The 20155-nt window shown below is 43.8% G+C and overlaps 1 protein-coding gene across 8 annotated transcripts in view; it reads right to left on the bottom strand.

The window, feature by feature from the left end:
* Positions 1-20155, bottom strand: part of LOC308284704 (receptor-type tyrosine-protein phosphatase mu) — a 337583-nt gene that overhangs the window by 31989 nt on the left and 285439 nt on the right. For all 8 annotated transcript variants that reach the window (XM_080725420.1, XM_080725419.1, XM_080725418.1 and 5 more), the window contains 4 exons: positions 9871-9968; positions 3697-3813; positions 2450-2604; positions 1398-1533 (listed from right to left, as the gene is read on the bottom strand). In XM_080725420.1, coding sequence (XP_080581546.1) covers positions 1398-1533; positions 2450-2604; positions 3697-3813; positions 9871-9968 — 506 coding nt within the window. The remainder of the gene's footprint in view (positions 1-1397; positions 1534-2449; positions 2605-3696; positions 3814-9870; positions 9969-20155) is intronic.

The following is a 20155-nucleotide window of genomic DNA, read 5'->3' on the forward strand; positions in this document are numbered from 1 at the left end:
AATCTGGACGCAGGGCATTCCACTACAAAGCTCCATCTGACTGGAACAATCTCCCTCTTTCACTCAGATCTATCACCTCTTTTGGCCGCTTCAGGACTTCCTTGTTGTCACATCTTGAAACTGTTCATGCTTCTAATACTGTTTGTATTTACTCTATTTCTTGTTTCAAGTCAAAGTACTGTATTCTCCATCCTTTTTTCTTTAATGAGTTGGGGGTTGTGTGTAGTGAGGGTGATGGTGAGCAAGCTAACTGTACTGTACGTGTTGTGTGTTTGCATTGTATGCAATGTCTATAGTCAAGTGTCTTTGTTAGGGATGGGTATCGTTCACCTTTGAATCGATACGATACCTTTTTCGATACCTGGGAATCGATACGGTACCCTTTTCGATACCATTTCCGATACTTTTTTATTTAAGTTTAACTGCTCTACTGCTGCTGCGGTAGAGCAGAGGTGATGATGATGTTCACACAGTGTGGCGGAGCGGAGAGTATAGACGTTGGATAATCATCATAATAATAAACATTATAGGCTATTTTACACAGTAACGATTGTAGCCTACTAAAGCAGTCATTAAACTCTCAGTAGCCCAACTGTTACAGATGCGACCGGCCAGGGGTGCGTTCCAGAGTAGGGAAACAAGGTATCGTTTGTTTTACGTGAACCGATACCCGATAGTATCGACGTCATGCAATCGATACCATTAAAAGTATCGCAGACGATACCCAACCCTAGTCTTTGTACTGTATGTATGTAATGTCCACTTATGTGTCTAGGACAGGGGTTCCCGAACTTTTTTGTCTCAGGGCACCCCATAAATATTGTTTTAATCTGAGGCACCCCTACATTATAATTTTCACTCCCAGCGCCTTATATTTAAAGCATATCGTCGTTGTCGGGTGGATACCTTGTATTTATCATCTAAAAAATGTACTAAACTAGTGAAAACAGCCGATCTACAAGCACACAACGCCTCGCATTGCGAGGCGCTGTGTGCTTGTAGATCGGCTGTTTTCACTAGTTTTGTGCGACGGTCTTGTATGATGAAACGGTGAAGACGTACACATTTGAAACTTGGAGATACAAGGTTTCTGCCCGACAGTGACGATATTTTAGTGATTATGTTGCGAGGAAAACGTTGAGATAATAGCCATTTTGGTTAGAACTGACTGAAAATAACTTTGTACTTCAAGTTTAAAACGATACTTAATATTTTTTCAAGTGTACAAATAAATTCAGAATATTATCAAATTATCTCGCGGCACCCCTGGACTGCCGTCACGGCACCCCAGGGTGCCCCGTCACCCACTTTGAAAACCCCTGGTCTAGGACCCCCTCTAAAATGAGATGCTGCATCTCAAGGGGCAATCCTCTCAATAAATTCTGACCATACTATACCTCTGTCTGGACCATGTTGACCCTCCGCGAGCGCAGCTCTCGCACACAGTTATAAATGTCCACAACGCCCTCTCTCTCCGCCATGTCCAGCATGATGTCGATCACGATGAAGCAGCCCGTTCGGCCCGCCCCGGCACTGTAGGGGAAGCCATCGGAGATCAGACGGATTAGGAATCGCCCCAAGGACATAGAAACCTTTGTTTTTTTATTAGGGACATTGACATTTGAAGTGGACATGCATAAAAAAGTTAAGTTCTCAGTAAAGTAGGATTCAGGTGCATTATTCCTATGACCTTGGGCAGTTCAATCGATATCTGCCAGAACAAAGAGACTTCCTCCAAACTGACATGTACGAGCTCAAAGGAATAACATCAGGTTCGCTGTGGCATGAAAATTGGATTTAACTCTCGAATACCTGGAACGCGCCTGAGTCGCGCTAGATTTGAACCACTTTAACAATTATTTTATGCTTTAACTATTGAAAAATAGCAGATATACAAGCTCACTGCGAGCTTGTAGATCTGCTATTTATTTTTTTAACTTGAAAATGTGTCTTTGAATATCTTTGACCCGATCTTTGACCCGACTTCTAAATCCTTCCTCTGAATCAGTGGATCAAGGACCCTCAACATTTATATATTTGGCCGCGGACCCCCATCTCAAAATATGTTATTCCAGGGACCCCCCAGAAGCAAATATTAGAGTTACAAAAGTTTGCTTTGAAAAATATATATTGAAAAATGTGCAAAAATTTTCATGATTTTTCAAAAAATAGCAGATCTACAAGCTCACGGCGCGGCACTCGGTGCCGCGCTGTGAGCTTGTATATCTGCTATTTTTCAATAGTTAAAGCATTAAATAATTCTAGGCCTAAATTGGTTAATGACAAGCTCTGGCCTTTTTTTTTTTCTTCCTTTTATTCTCTTTGTTATTATTTTATAAACTTTCCAAACCGGCACCGTCTGACTTTTAGAGAACTCAACTATGAAACCAGACCATGCAGTTAAGTGCATCTACAGAGGGAGCGACGGAGACGGAGTGTGCATGCCAACCTGCAGTGTACCACCATGGGACCGGCGTTGGTCAGGGTTTTGGACTTGACTCTCCTAATGAAGCCCAGAAGGCCCGTGGCGTGGTAGGGTACGCCATGGTCCGGCCAGCCTGTGAAGTGGAACTGTCGGATCTCGCGAATCTCATGTGCCCCTCTCTGCGGAACGGCAGAGTTGACAGTTTCCACACGATAAGAGAGACAGATAAAGAGGGGAAAGGGCAGAGGAAGGGTAAGAAAACCGATGAAGTCTAACTTCTTCTGTGCAGTGCACGGATGAGGATGAGAGTCTGTGCTGCACAGCAAACACACGGTTGGATTGAAAGCACTCTAGACTTGGGTGAGCAAAGATTCAATTATCTATTGCAAATACAGAGTATTCAAGGCTGTTATTTCTGTAGCAAGGCCCACAGCCCCACTCCATCAAGCATCGAGTACCAAGGTTGCCATCTGGACATGGTGACATTGTCATTGACCCTTGCACTCCATGCCATTGGTTGCTCATTGTATGTATCTCTGAATAAATGTGTTTGTTGCGTGAATGCAGATATAACCAGAGGATGAACTCCCTTTTAACCACTTCAACCCTCCCCCCTCCACCTTTTGTAATAGCAAAAATGAGCAAGATAGACATTGAACACACAAAGGAAGCAGTATTTTTGCTCTGGAAGGTTCGACAATATGGAAGGATGTCGGTGGTCACACACTAGTGATTGAACCTGTCAATCTTCAGTTAAAGGACTACTGTATAACAGCTGATGGTACATAATAAATAAATATCTCTTTAGTTTATCATTCTCATGAACCTGAAACATATCCCTGCATTGTCAGGAACCATGGCTTTTACATACTGTAGCTAGACCACCTGTGACCTTTTGCTACGAGACCAACCTATCCCACCTCTCATAAATGTGACATCAGTATTTTATTCGTCCAGTAAATCTCAGAATAGTTTTGCCCATTCGGATAGGAGGACATAAACATAGCTAATGACACAGATCGGGCTGCTATGAGAAAGAACCTTTTGATTACGGGGGACAGACTTTCCCACCAGTGGGCCGCACCCACGCTAGCAAGGCTCAATGAGATGTAGCGGTCAACCGCTTGAGCCCCGTTATACTTTGTCACGTGATGAACAGCACAACTCGTCATGAACAATGTGATCCGTTGTGAGCTTGAACATCTGCTTATTCTCACCTGCTATAATAACGACATGCCCAAAATACAGAGCGCCAGGTTGTAAATGTTTACCTTCTCCACAGCAAAGGTCCTGATGACGTACTCCGACAGCAGTTGGGTTTCTATCAGTGTCACCTTGATGTCTCTGTAGATCTCAGTGTCGTCAGGCCAGTACTTGCAGCACTTCACCTGAGAATGGTTGGAACACCAATTAAAAATGGATGGTTACAACTACATACATCATGGGTCTTCAACGTTTTCAGGCCAAGGCCCCTTAGCTGAGAGAGAGAGATGAAGCAGGGACCCCCTCTACATATTGTATAAATGTGTTATGCAGATTTTCATCGATTTCATAGACTTGTTTGACAGCACTGTCAACAGTCTATGTTGGATTCGTGTTTTTAGTTAATTTGACCTTTTCACTATGTACCTCTACACCAAACCTATTTGCCGAAAATAGCCGATCTACAAGCTTGAGAGCTTGTAGATCTGCTATTTTTGGCTTCTCTTCATCCCTCAGAATAGGGATGCGAGGGTTCAAGCTGTTAATTTAAAAGAATGATCCTATCACAAAGATTTGGGGGCCTCCCTGTAGTAACTCTGAGGACCACCCTGTTGAAGACCCCTGACATACAGTAGAAAACGGCTGTTGGACTCTGCGACTTGCAGTCTCACACGTACAGTATGTGTAACAGTGGGAGGGGTGACGCAAGGTTTACCCGGAAAATTAGTAGTAGAAGTTCAAAAGTATGTATTGTATGTACAGTACTATGCTACATACACACACACAGACAGACGCACGCGCGCGTAGAGCGGTCGCTTATGAATTCCTGGCTGTGTGTCGAAGTGTCCTTGAGCAAGAGACCGAACCCTTAACTGCGTGCTGTGGATGAATACGCGATATAAATTCACCTTTTATTTACCATTTAAATACATTTTTTTATTTACCGATAACTGAAAGAACACAGGAACATACAGACTCTAACATACAGAATAACAGAAACTCCTCTCTCATGTACACGTGACCACTGCAAAGTTATTTTCTTTCTTCAATACATTAGATTGTCACGTCACATTACCTCCCCATTTTCCACCTGATATTTCACTTTCTAAGGCGTTTCTTCCAAGGCCAAATGAGGCTCGCCGTTGTATTAGTTTCGGCCCCTGGTCAAGGAGAGGCTGTAAATGGGAATCTGGAACGTATCGATGGAGAGCTCATTCACACATTATTGCTTTTTCATTCACACATTGATAATGGGAAGAGGAGTTTAACCCATTTAGAACGGGTACACATTATTGTGTATCATTATTTTATGCTTTAACTATTGAAAAATAGCAGATATACAAGCTCACAGCGCGGCACCGAGTGCCGCGCTGCGAGCTTGTAGATCTGCTATTTTTGAAAAAAAGTCGTGAAAATGTGTGCAAATCTGTGAATATATGTGTTTTTAAAGCGAACGTTTGTAACTCAAATTTTGCTTCTGGGGGGTCCCTGGAACTAAATATTTTGAGATGGGGGTCCGTGGCAAAATAAATATCATTTCGGGGGTCCTTCACATGAAAAAGTTTGAGAACCCACTGACATAGTAGTCTCTCAAGAACAGACTAACTGAGCTCCATTTAAGTGAAAAGGACCTTTTCTTTGACGATGGCTGGCCAGATTGCTGACATAGAAACAGGTTTTTCAAAAAAATCTTAGAAGGATTCAAAAGACACTTATAGAATCGGGTCAAAATTCAAATTTTCACGTTTTTTCAAAAATAGCAGATCTACAAGCTCGCAGCGCGGCATTCAGTGCTGCGCTGCGAGCTTGTATTTTTCCAATAGTTAAAGCATAAAATAATGATACACAATATAGTGTACCCGTTCTGAATGGTTTAAAGTTGGACAGGACCCAAGGGCAGCGCTGTGTGGATGAATGGGAGATGCCCTGCATTTCTATGGTGCCTTTGTCCAAACGCTGTGTGTTACACATTCACCCATTCACACGTACTTTCACACTGACGTCGGAGGCAACCTGATTTATGCCGGATTAATTGATTGTGTTCTTGCTTGTGTACTGTTCTCACACATTGAAAATACCGTAGCCGATCTACAAGCTCACCGAGTGTCCGCGATGCTACGCGTTTGCGGGCCTGTAGATCGTCTATTTTAGATGCACGGCATCAACACAGTATAAATCAGGTCTCAGGGTTTCAGAGTCTTGCTCAAGGACACTCTGGACGGCACTCTCTGCAGCCCAGAGAACAGTGAGAACGATAACAAAGACAGGCTGTGAGATTCATCCATCTTAAGATCTGCATGTCAGACAGACGAAACCATTTCTTTACCCTTTTCTTTTTTTAAACGACTTGAATCCGATGAGGGTGGATATAATGACAACCCAATGAAATGATAAACCATCAAGCGTTTCACACAGATTTCCCAACAGAAATCTAAAAACTCCCCACCGGAATTATCACTTATATTAGGTATCATCATCAGAGTGCAAAATTACCCCCCCCCCCCCCCCTCCTCCCCCCTCCCCCCTCCTCAGCCATTCAATTAAAGTGTTGATGCTGAGGGAGTTGCGAGCGCTAATAGCGGCTGAGATCGTGGAGGTATATCAGAGAACAATCATTTTTGATGAGGGGATAAATGTGACATCAGCGGCGGGCTCGATTCAATTTTCGTTTTTTTCCGGGGCCCCACTGTATGCTGTGATTAGGAGGAGTGAAATGAGATTTTTGGTTTAGTGGAGTCAAAGTGACACAGAAGGAAAGGGGGATTGAGAGGAGACGAGCTTCAGGTCCCCTCTCTCTCTCTCTCTATCTCTGTCCCCCCCCCCCCCCCCTTTCTCTCTCTCTCTCTCTCTGACACCCCTGATGACTAATCCCCGATGACAATCACAAATCCACCGGCCGTTTCCAGCCAGATTGAATTAGGCAAAAGCCATTACCTTATTAGATCACTCCAAATCAGATGCCTGGTATTGGTTGGGAGGGGGGGGGGGGGGTGTTGAGGTTGAGGGTAGGGGGGGAGATTAGCCTTTGGGCAAAATTACACAAGGGTACACGCATACAAAACATACAGACACACGTGCACACGGAGATGTTCTTTTGTATGACGTTAGTCCTACTGATTTGTGCATATGTCCTGCGTGAGGGGAAAAAGGTGCGCACTCAAACACATACTCACGCACGCACGCACACAGACACAGACACACACAAGCACATACACACACACACGCACACGCATGCACGCACGCACGCACGCACGCACACACGCACACACACACACACACACACACACACACACACACACACACACACACACACACACACACACACACACACACACACACACACTCACACACCACCGGTCAGCATGCCACCCTCCCAAAGCAAACCAGTGTTGCATCAAAGCAGGGTGAGCGTCTGCACTCTGTGTGTGTGTGTATGTGTGTGTGTGTGTGTGTGTGTGTGTGTGTGTGTGTGTGTGTGTGTGTGTGTGTGTGTGTGTGTGTGTGTGTGTGTGTGTGTGTGTGTGTGTGTGTGTGTGCGTGTGTGTGTGTGGAAGCAGTGGGTTGTGTCAGGCTAAGTTTGCACCACCACCACCGCCACGTCTGCGCGCGCGGTGTGCCGTGTGCATCTGTGTGTGTGTCTGCCAAGACTTTCAGTTCATCAGCAGCGAAGATGAGCAGATGGCCCACTGTGATATGGCGGAGTGATTTTATGGAGCGTTGTGAGGGGGGGGGGGGGGGGTTGGGGGGGGAGGGGGGGTTGGTTTCGGCTCTGTGGAGGCAGAGTCGCTGTGACCAAACTGCGGCTGCCATTGGATAAGGATCATATAACCCAGTTAGACCGGCGGGAACGCATTATTACTTTGATCATTATTTTAGGCTTTAACTATTGAAAAAATAGCAGATCTACAAGCTCGCAGCGCGGCACTAAAGTCGTGAAAATGTGTGCAAATCTTTGAATATTTTTGACCCCATTCTATAAATGTCTTCTGAATCCTTTGAAGGTTTTGAAAAAAAAAAAAACAAAAAAAAAAAACGCATGTTTCTGTGTCAGTGGTTCTCAAACTTTTTCATGTCAACCCCCATCTCAAAATATCAGGGACCCTCAAATATTTGAGTTACAAATGTTCGTTTAAAAAATATATATATATATATTAAAAGATTTGCAAAAATTTTCATGATCTTTCAAAAATAGCAGATCTGCAAGCCCACAAGCGCGGCACCGAGTGCCGCGCTGTGAGCTTGTAGATCTGCTATTTTCAACAGTTAAAAGCATGAAATAATGGTTAAAAAGTGGTTATAATCTATAGAGTGTGACACGGACGCAGGTTAAGTTGGGATAACAGACGGCTTGGGGGCCCCCGTGGCCCCCGCTGCGCGCGGCAGCCGCAGCTAAGCAGGTGTGGAGAAGGTGTGGGGCGGGGCCCAGGACGGGCTGCTGCAGCTACTGTGGAGGAACGGCCTAATGAGGTGCCTGGAGATTGGGGCCTATGAATCATTACCAGGCTCTGCTACGTTTAAAGCCCTCCCCTCCCTCCCTCGCTCGCCCGGTAAGAAGAAGAGAAAGGGAGAAAAAGAAAAAAAAGGCACATCAGCGAAATCGCGGTTGCAAGGGGTCGGTGTTTAAAGATCACCACTACGCGCTGTGTGTGACTTCTGTTTAAGATTCTCTACTGCGAATATATCCGCTCGCCCAGGGTTAAGGCATACATGGGCAACTGGCAGCCCGGAAGGGCCACATGCGGCCCCCACCTTCGCTTAATGCGGCCCGCAGGTTAATATCGGAATACTGATATTATTGATTACAGCTGTTACAATTCCAAACATGCAAACATGACCCGCTTTAATTACTTCAGTCTATATTAGTAGTTGAATGACTAGTATAGTAGAATTAAAATGATAGTCTTTTTTTTATGTCCAACGTATTTGTATTTAAGTTCATAAAGTTAACATAAGTAGCCCTTTTTATTCGTTTTGAAAAGTCGCCCCCCCCAAAGGCAGGATTGGGAGTTCCTTGTGGGGAAACAGTGATGTAAGAGGGAGAGAGACAAGTCTGGGAAACTTCTGTTAGCCTCCACTCAACGAAGCCACGCTCGCAAACCCCGGTAAACAACGGCGCCATCTCCAGTGTGGACAACATTAGGAGATGCTCCAGACTCTGGAGGGGGGAAGGGGGGGGGGGGGGCATGCTAGGAGCTGGCAGCTAGCGCTGTGTAATCTCCTGTTATAGAGCCACTCAGATGTAACCGCAGTCAGTCGCCTGGATGCTTCTTTGGTAATGAAGGCCATCAATCAGTTACCTTTCACTTCACAAATAAATGGGGGGGGGGGGGGGGGAGAGAGAGAGAGAGAGAGATAGAGAGAGAGAGAGAGAGAGAGAGCTGCTGACACACAGGACTCATGCCTCGATGATTCTGCGACATGAAAATACACACGTGTATGCGCACACAAACACTCACTCTCTCTCTCTTTCACACACACACACACACGCGCGCGCACGCGCATGCGCAGTGTGCGCAGGGGCGTCACAAGTGGGAGGAAAGTTGGACTGAGTTACTAGGCACAAGGTGGAGGGGCCTTAATTATTTTACATCTTTTTGCTATTGAAAAATAGCAGATATACAAGCTCACAGCGCGGCACCGAGTGCCGCGCTGTGAGCTTGTATATCTGCTATTTTGGAAAAAGTCGTGAAAATGTGTGCAAATCTTTGAATATGTATTTTTTAAGCATTAAACATTTGTAACTCAAATTTGCTTCTGGGGGGGTCCCTGGAACTAAATGTTTTGAGATGAGGGTCCGTGGCCAAATACTTTGTCATTTTGGGGGTCCTTCACATGAAAATATTTGAGCACCATAAAAATATATTTTTTTCTGAAATATTCAAAGACAAATTTTCAAGATTTTTCAAAAATAGCAGATCTACAAGCTCGCAGCGCGGCACTCTGTGTATAATCTGCTATTTTTCAATAGTTAAAGCTTTTCAATAGTTAAAACGTAATTGAAGCGAATCCTTGTACCCAGGGCCCAGAATGTGGTGAGACACCCCTGAATGTGCGCACATCCCTGGAATTGGTCCAACTTGCCTCTCGACTGTGCTACAGTACAGTAGCTATAGTAGATGGATCAGATGGGCTGTCCACTGGCGTGATGGGAATGGGACGGGGGACGGGGGACGGGGGACGGGGACGGGGGGGGAGTTGAGCTAATCTGATCCGAGGTCAGTAGTTAGAGTTACTGTACCCACCCTGCCTACTTCCACCAGGTTGGTCACCATGACGATGGCTGCCGTGTTCTCCTGCCAGACCATCCGCCAGAAGTCAAACACCGTTTCCTGCATTGGACCTGGGAGGCGGGGAAGGAGAGAGAGAGAGAGAGAGAGAGAGAGAGAGAGAGAGAGAGAGAGAGAGAGAGAGAGAGAGAGAGAGAGAGAGAAAACAAAAACATAGACAGAAAGATGGACAGACGAACACAAGAGGGATAGAGGGACACAGAGAGAGAGAAATTGAGCGAAAATTGCATGATTTGTTGGAGAGGGGGAAAAATGCATTTTGACATAAACAGAGAATATACAAGAATATACAGATTTAAAGTAGTAACAGAGAAACATTGACAATGTATAAACTATTCATGGAAATGGAGGCAGGTCATCCATACAAGCAGGCATATGATCCTGGGTTCATATACTGTACTGTCAATAAGGACACATCGAAACCACACTTCAGATAGAAAACCTTAGAGGAGATTTATTTTTGATCAAATATCCTTAATACACTCTGGATTCACTCCTCTCCCCAATCCTTGGAAACAAACCAATCTACAGTATGTGGAGTGAAAGATAAGGCTTGATTTATACTGAGCCGCGAAGGTGCTCACTGAAAATAGCTCTCTGATGCGACGCGCTGTGAGCTTGTAGAGCTGCTATTTTGGGCGTGACACCGGCATAAGACTAAGTATAAATCAGGTTTGAGGGGGTGAGCAACACCGAGAGGCGTCGTCACAGGTGCTGCAGACGCTTCAGAAACGCTGTGCGCATCGGGGCCAAACAGCGTGGTGCGCCTGTGGAGCAGGCCTACAGCACAGTATGCATAACTGAGTGATCAAATAATTATTTATCGGCAGGGAAATGGAGCACACGTTGTCTTGAGCCTAACACAAAACTTTCGACTGCATTTGCATCTCCCGGCATCAAAAAAGGAAGGAGTGGTGCGACTTTACGCCCTGAAAGGTTGAGAACATGTTCACACTTTTTTATGGGCCTAAAAAAAAAACGCTAGAAAAACACAACATGCGGCACAATAGAGGATCCGATTCCGCACAGCAGGTGCACCGTACCATAGGGAAACAATGGTTAGCTGGCAATGTGTTACTGGCCATGCATTCAGTTATTTGTTGTTGCGACCGTAGGTCTCATTCACAATGAAAACCTGCAGCTCATGTGCGTCTGAGTCAGTCAGTCACGGCTCATGTCAAGCTCCATATATGGCCAAGACTGAATTAATTTGCAAGTGTGACTCGCGTCACGGCAACCACACTTGCACATTCTGAACTTGTCTCTTTTATGCCCATATATGATGATCCCTGATGTTATCAATATTAACACTTATGTTGCTATGATTTTTTCTCTTCAATGTCCCACGTTGCCATGGTTACCATAGACTTCCATGTAATTGCGCAATTGTGTAAAAAGTGCACGCCCATGCCTAGATGATGCACCACGTGTGTGCCCACTGTTCACAGCTTTCAAACAAAAAAATCCGCTTGGAAATCCGTTCAGGCATTCATGATTTATCAGCCATTATGTTTTCTTCAGATGTAAACAAACATGGCTGCCATGTTTGAAAGAATGGGTTGGTATGGGGGTTAAACATACAATTTCGCGATCGCGATCATGCCTAACACATTTCTGGAGGTCCAAAAAATTTTTTTGAAAAAAAAATGTTTGAATTTTATTTTTTTTTATTTTTTTCAAAAACGGCCCAAACTCGGGAAACTCGGGGTTGGCACAGCGTTGGTACCAATACAAACTCGGGAAACTCAGGGTTGGCACCAGATGTGTTAAGCCCCTATCTGGGAATGCCCATATATGGACATATATTATGTCAGGCTCTGTTGTTTCAGCGCAGTCGTTTCTCGCCCTTAGGGCGTCTTACTGGTATACACTGTAGGTTTTTTACTGTTAAATGTACCGTAAGCTAAATTATTTTCTCACTCACTGCTTTGGCGATGTCGAGAATATCTACATGTATGATTGATGTATACCATGCTAATAAAGTATAGCTGATGGGAGATGGTATGGTAACATCAGCTTAATAAGCCATACGAATACCAAGGTACATTATTACAGAAATAGGGCAGCAAGAAGTTGGCACGTATATCCATATGATTTGGGAATGTCGCATGGTGTATCCTTTCTGGTGTACAATTCTTGATTACCTATCAAAATGGTTGGGATTCACCATACCCCCACTACCACTGCTCTGTCTTTTAGGAGACAGGACAGTGGTCCCTGGGTTAAATAAAAAAGCTTTTGTAATAGTAAAGGTTGGACTGGTCACAGCAGCCAGAATCCTGCTGCGGAACTGGAAAGCCCCAAGAACCCCTGTTTTTAAAGAGTGGAACGAGGAGATGATCAAAATCACATCATATGAGTACATGCTGGGAAGAGTGAATGGTATGGGAAAGATGAAAGAGATATGGGATAGTTTTCTAACATATATGACACTTATTTGAAGACGTGAAGAGGTTCGTACTTTTATTTCCTTTGTATTTTTATTTTTGTATTATCTTGGACTGACTGTATATATATTTGTACCTGTTGTTGTGCTGCACTGTACCACCCATTACCACTTTTTGTACTAAGAATAAAAAATAAAAAACATTTGAATTATAAAAAAAAGAAATAGGGCAGCAATGCAATTTATGGAGCTTTCTCCTCTCTGTCTTTCCACTTTGGACTGAGTATTTCAAACATTATTTTTCAATCAAGTCAAGTCAAATTATGCAATAACGTACTTGGAACAAAAACAGGCTCATCACAAAGTGCATTACAGAGCAGTAAAATGCATAAGTATGGATAAAAATCTGAAAGAACGAGCATCAATTTAAGATATGAGATCAGGAAGTGTGTGTGTGTGTGTATGTACGTGCGTGAGTGAGTGAGTGCATGCGTGTGACACTGTGCGTGTTTGTGCGTGTGCGTGTACTGTGTGTGTGTGTGTGTGTGTGTGTGTGTGTGTGTGTGTGTGTGTGTGTGTGTGTGTGTGTGTGTGTGTGTGTGTGTCTGTGTGTAGGGATGGGACGATATGCGATAGTATCGTATATCGTGATAAAAAACACTCACGATAATCGTATCGTGGAGATTTAATTTATCGTGTTATTGTCCTCCGTCACGCACTGGGATCAATTCACCTTTTATTTGCCGAGCTGCATATCTGGTACCACTCTATAATTGGTAAAAGGTACTTATAATATACATGCTTGATACAGTCTTTTTTCACTCTCTATCAAATATCTTTGCCAAAAAATAGCAGATTTACAAGCTCACAACGCGTCGCAACGTGAGCTTGTAGATCTGCTATTTTTTGGCAAATGTTCCGCCCCAGGATAATGGATTTTAATTATCGCGATAATATCGTAAATCGCGATTTATTTTGTCACAATAATCGTGATATGAAATTTTCATATCGTCCCATCCCTAGTGTGTGTGTGTGTGTGTGTGCGCATGTGTGCCTGTGCGATGTTGCAAAGCTTGCAGTAATTAGTGTATGCTGGGGTCAGCTCCAACCTCTCCAGTGCGGCATAGCTGACCAGCATGTCAAAAATAAATGAAGAGCCGTCCCTTCAGTCTGGTCCGTATTTAAAACTTCACGGGGCAATAACTACGAATTGATAGAAATCCAATTAATATTCTGTTTAATTCAAATAATTAATATTGTTCTTAATTAACTGGCAACTGCACGAAATGTATTTCTGACATATTAATTAGTGGGATGCAAATCCCCACGCATTCTGCATGGCTAATGCAAATTACTTTGAGCCGTGGCAAATCGCATTGGGGAGCGTGCACGTGGGCCCGTCACCCGTGCACACATGGGCACGACGTGTGTATATTCTGCAAAAATACTTGTGCACATGTACACACACGCACGCACGCACGCACACACACACACAGCCTCGGTGATCTTTTGCACACAAAATCTCTCATCACTGATATGTTGAGTGGAAGATATGGCCTCTGTCGTGTTGAAACCTCATACGTGCAAAACCTTTAGGATTCAAATTCAAAAGTAGCAGATCTACGAGCTCAAAACGTTTCCAGTGTGTACTGTAGACTGCTACTTTTTTTCTTTTTTTTTATGCCTTTATTTATAGCACAGTAGACTGTCAGGAAATGTTGAGAGATATGGGGAATGACACGCAGAAAAGGTCGTCAGGATCGGGGTTCGAACCCATGACATGCTGTCAGGCTGGCACTGCAGCCTAGGGTGCCAGGACCACCACAAAAATAAAAAATTACAAAAAATTAAAAACACAAAAAGTTAGAATAAGGAGATAAGTGGTCTCTGCCAAACAGCAACAATATAATTCAAGTGGTCCTTGTCTTGTCCTCAGCATGCCTTTGTCAGCCATTCACTGATATTTACTGTAGTTTGGTTTATCCCATGTTCACTTCCACCACCCCTGGGGTCCCATACAGCAGTTAAGCACTCAAGCTCTTGACTATACTTCGTTGTATGACGAATAGAAGAAATATCCAGTCTACACCTGTAATAACATGCCAGGTTTGAAGTGGATGAAGCAAAAACGCATGGCCATTAAAACAGTATAAGTTATCTTCAAACTACAAACGCGCAATTTGTCTGAAAACACTACAATCAATCGACACTCCAGATTTGAGTGTGTGTGTGTGTGTGTGTGTGTGTGTGTGTGTGTGTGTGTGTGTGTGTGTGTGTGTGTGTGTGTGTGTGTGTGCGTGTGCGTGTGTGTGCGTGTGCGTGTGCATGCGTGTATGTGTTGTGGGTCTCTCTTTTCACTTCTAAGAACTAAACTCTCTTCAGCAGAGGATTACTGTGAAACTCCTACTGACAGAGGAATGATCAAGACCGTCAAAGCACATCCACAGCACAGAATGCTGAACAGGCCTTGTTTCCAAGAAAAATAAACCTTTTACAAGGCTTAATCGCTTGTATTTTCGAAACACTTAGCAAGGACTTTCTGTCGGCACCCGTCCGTCCGTCCGTCCGTCCGTCCGTCCGTCCTTCCGCCCACCGCCAAACAAGTTGGGACGTATAACAGTTGGTTGTCAAACTCCTCAATATCCTCTCCCATCTCTGCTTGCTCATTGTTCCTCCGCCAGGCGGTTTCCGCGTGGCGGGTCTCCATTTTCCTCTGTAAGGAACTCAATCTCCAATTCCAATCTCCTCTGCTCTCTCCAGCAAGTCCCCAACCTGATTGAGCCGCCCACTCTGCTGCCTCCCACAAACCCAACACCAGCATCCCCCGAGGGAGGAGGAGCGCACGCTGCTCTCACAAGTTTTGGGAGAAGGGAGTCTGGGCGCAAGGGACAGCTGGTGTGTAGGACTGCAACGCCACACAACACTTGGTGTTATGGAGTAAATCAGCCCAATCAGAGAGTGCTTGCCAGGATGGCATAGATAGATAGACAGAGAGAGAGAGAGAGAGAGAGAGAGAGAGAGAGAGAGAGAGAGAGAGAGATTCAATATTGCGAGTAGGAGGGGAGAATACTGTAGTGTAGGTGAGGGGGAGATATTGTAATGTGCAGAGGAAAGAGCTAGCGTAAAAACACAGCATGATGCCAAGTGCAAATAACACAGAGTACTATAATGTAGTAAGACCCACAAGTAAACATGACACTGAGAATCCTCCATTCCGCCTCCTTGTCAAAATGATTGACGGCTTGGTCAGCGAGGGTGGACCAAAATAAAAAATCACACCCGTGTGAAGTGGAGCTGTGTGTGTGTGTGTGTGTGTGTGTGTGTGTGTGTGTGTGTGTGTGTGTGTGTGTGTGTGTGTGTGTGTGTGTGTGTGGATCATGTGTACCGATTTTTGTGACATTTGAAGAAAATATGTAGGAAAAGGAGCAAAAAGTGTGTTTTGGAGAAAATTCAAGATGGCGGAAAATCTATCATGGCGCAAATGGGCGTGGCCTATATGGGGAGATGCGTCATGACCCAAGGAATCCAGGGAAAAAATATTTTTAATTTTCCGACCTACGGTTCAAGAGTTACAGGCCAAAACGTAAAGTGGGGTGTTATGGCGCCACCATGCGGCCAAATGACACAATTATTTTTTATTTAATCCTTGAAATCATTATGAACCTCCTCTCCAAGTCTTGAAACTCTAGCCCCTATGGTTTGCGAGAGACAAATAATTGAATGTGAGTTTTTGCGATTCCCATTATAAGTCAATGGGGAAAATTAATTCACTAATAAATTAATATCAATTAAACTATAGAACCTTTCTCTTAGAAAAGTAATAGCCCACGATTCCCGAGTAAGCCGGTCGATTTGACATATGGCGCGAGTGTGTGGTGGCAAAACTGTGGGACTAGTGGCGTGCCGAAGTTTAGGAAGTTCAGGCTACATACAGACACACACACAGACAGACACACAGACAGACAGACCCACACGGCCACGTATAGGGAGCCTGTGCTTCACACAGCTCCAAAAATAGTATATTTTTAAGAGGAATAATCTTGGTAATAAGTCTATCTGTCAAATGGAAAGAGCCATGTTAGGGGATGGGGAGCACACAGGTGAGGAGATACCAGCCCCTAAAGCACAACACTGAGAAAGGAGATACATACAGCCTAGCACTTAATTAAACATAAGGGCTAGTAGAGTGTATATGAAAGAGACTGCACCACAAACACATTGTGATTTTGATAAAGAGCCTACCGGTATTTGTTTTACCTTCGGCATGTTGCTACAGTATTGGAGAAATAGCTTGAGAGCTTGCGGTTGGATGGGTAACTTGAGAATGGTTGTTGTTCAATCCACTTCAAATATGGAAGGAAGCACAAATGCATGTGCTAGTATCAAGTGTATCAGTAACACTGATGCTGTAGCTCTCGCCTCGTGGAAGGGAAGGGATTAAGAGCTTGCCTCAGGAATTGTACTGACTTTGTGGCAACAATATCAAACTATATTAATACATCGCTGCTGTCGGAAGGAAACCTTGTATGTCCGTTCCTTTAAAATTTAAAAAATCTGCACACTTACAATATCCACAAGCTCGTGGTCGATAAACTCACACCGGGTCGTGATTGATTGAGCTTGTATATCTGTTATTTTCACTAGTTTTGTGCAACACTTTTGAATGATGAAACAAGACATGAATTTATGAAAAGAAACATAATGTAGATACAAGGTTTCTTTCCCAGAGCAACGACATATAATATTAAAAAGAAAAACATTGTTGCCTATCAAACAGGGTACCAAGTGTGTCAGCACTGGAGTGGTGCTGGCTGGGGACTTGTGGAAACGCAAGACAGGATTTGTATTTATTGTTCAAAAGGTGAGCGAAGCATAACCCAAATAGGGTGATAAAAGAATATCTTGGTACAGAAGGAAAAAAGTAAGTCTGCCTGTTTCGGGTGTCATCGTCAGTGGTGACTTATCAATATTTTGTTGCGCTATGGAGAACTTCCATCAAGGTTAATGAATACAGCCATTTCACTTTACCTACACCAGGATTAATGTGTAAATTGTATGAATCTGTTTTGTTTAGCGTAACTACTTATAAATGGAGTTTGTGAGATGGATTGTATGAAGTGGTATATTTTTCTTTCTTTTTCCTTAAAGGGGAAGACCACCCATTTTCAATATTGAAATATGTCATTAATATACCTTAGAGGAGTTGTGTGGAAATAGAAAAAAAGTCGTCCCCCCCCTTCTGTGTTGCTTAGAACGGGAGGATTGATTTTGGGGTTTGTATTGTAAAGTACAATGTGTGATGTTGTCAAGTTGTACTTTACAATACAAACCCCAAAATCAATCCTCCAGTTCTAGGCAACACAGAAGGGAGGGAACTTTTTTTCTATTTCCACACAACTCCTCTAAGGTATATTAATGACATAGTTCAATATTGAAAATGGGTGGTCTTCCCCTTTAAAGTGCAAAACTCTGGTTATATATTGTTGTGCAGGGACCTGCAACAACCACCATCTTATACAAAATCCACGAAAGCAGCACCAACACACCTCCAACACACTCACATGACGTCGATTCCCTTCCCCTATTCGCAACATTGGTTCCCTTCAAAACTGGCCATAACAATGATCTATCAGTAGACCACAAGGGGAGGTAAATGTAATTTTGTACATATAGGGTTCGATGCTATGTTGATGAATTGACTTTTTTGTGTTATCCTTTCAGCGTCAATGTCTTAAGGCCAGTCCATTCTCTCATCCGAAACAGAACTTTTCGTCGGAGAGTTCCAACTTTCCGACGTGCAGCTTTCCAAACTCTAATCCAGTGTAATGCTTTTGCAGAAGTTGCGAGTGACGTCATTTTGTAGTTCAACCGGACCTTTCCGAAAAGTTCGGTTTCGGTTTCTTGGATGTGACGTCGCTGTAGTTAGAAGAATAGTTTGACTGCTAGCTGGCACCAGGTAGCAATATTATTACACTCTAAGGTATGGGTCTTCAACAGGGGGTCCGGGACCCATAGGGGGTCCTCAGAGTTACTACAGGGGGTCCTCCAAATCTTTGTGTGATAGAATCTTTTCTTTCTCCTTTTTTATATTAACCACTTGAACCCTATTGTCCATATTCTGAGATCTTAAGCCAAAAATAGCAGATCTACAAGCTCACAACGCTTCACGCTGCGAGGCGTTGTGAGCTTGTAGATCGGCTATTTTCGGCAAAGAGGTTTGGTGTAGAAGGGAAAAAGAGCAGTACAGAGTGAAAGGTTACGTTTATTAAGTATTGGCGGTTCAAGTGGTTAAATATCTGAAAACACAAATTGACATGAATAGAAAACACACTGGTGATCGTGCTGTCAAACGCTGAAACTCTATGGAATCTATAAAAAGGTATCTCTCTCTCAGCTAAGGGGTCCTTGGCCTGAAAACGTTGAAGACCCCTGAGTTAGAAGAATAGTTTGACTGGTAGCTGGCACCAGGTAGCAATACTATTACATCCTAAGGTTCTACTACTGTTCATCATCACTCACTCTAAAATACATCACAAACATGTGAATTCAGCGATGTTGATTTCTGGTGGCCCAATTATGGAAGTGGTGGTTAAGAGCTTGGCTGGGGAATTGTCCTGAACTGGTGGTGACAGACACCATGAAGAAAAGGCACAACTCATTAAATAGGGATCTAGGACGTGTTCTACACAGCAGACAGCACAATGCTTGGGAACATCTAGGGAACCAAACAAATCTAAAATAGGTTGCCACAAAACGGAGCTCAAACAAACAGTATATCCTCACTGTCAGACAGAGACCTTGTTTTTTCATACCCAGTTTTATTGCATTTCTGCTCTTCTGCTCATTACAGTGTCATGTGAAACTAGCTAAGATAGTGGAGCTACAAGCGCACAGCGCATCGCAACATGTTCTGAACTTATAGATTGAACATCTGTGCATGTGTGTGTGTGTGTGTGTGTGTGTGTGTGTGTGTGTGTGTGTGTGTGTGTGTGTGTGTGTGTGTGTGTGTGTGTGTGTGTGTGTGTGTGTGTCAGTCAGTGAGTCAGTCAGTCAGTCAGTCTGTCTGGGAGGTTGACAGTACTACATTAGACCGCCTGGTGTGGTTGTTATGAGCAATTATGTATTCCCTTTGTATTTGGGGATTCTTCCTGGAGGCTGCCACCTTGTGGGTCAAAAGTGCCGAATCAAAAACACAGATACAATGACATCATATAATCATCCTCTCCCCTTTTACCATTCACCCAACACGGTGGGTGTGGCTAACTTCAGCTGGGTCACCACCCACCATGACAACCAGGCATACTGGACTGGTGGGTGTGGCCACATAAAAATCAAATTTTAACTAGTCTTTATGTACACATTTTTGGAAGAAATCTTCCTAGTATAATCGTGTGTGTGTGTGTGTGTGTGTGTGTGTGTGTGTGTGTGTGTGTGTGTGTGTGTGTGTGTGTGTGTGTGTGTGTGTGTGTGTGTGTGTGTGTCAGTCAGTCAGTCAGTCAGTCAGTCAGTCAGTCAGTCAGTCAGTCAGTCAGTCAGTCTGTCTGTCTTGTCTTGTCTGTCTGTCGGTCTGTAAACAGACCCAACTTTTTTACAAATTGGCCTGTTATAGCGCCACCATGAGGCCATGGTTTTGGTCCCAGTCCTACAGACCCCACGAAAAGATCTGTGCATATTTGACTATCGGTGTCCTTGAGTGACGAAGGAACCTAAGTCACAGAGCCGGTGGCAGTTTTTTTTTTAACCCATTCAGAACGGGTACACATTTTGTGTATCATTATTTTATGCTTTAACTATTGAAAAATAGCAGATATACAAGCTCACAGCGCGGCGAGCTTGTAGATCTGCTATTTTTGA

The sequence above is a fragment of the Nannobrachium achirus genome (assembly GCF_963921795.1).
Source record: "Nannobrachium achirus genome assembly, chromosome: 5".
In the NCBI taxonomy this organism is placed as follows: Eukaryota; Metazoa; Chordata; class Actinopteri; order Myctophiformes; family Myctophidae; genus Nannobrachium; species Nannobrachium achirus.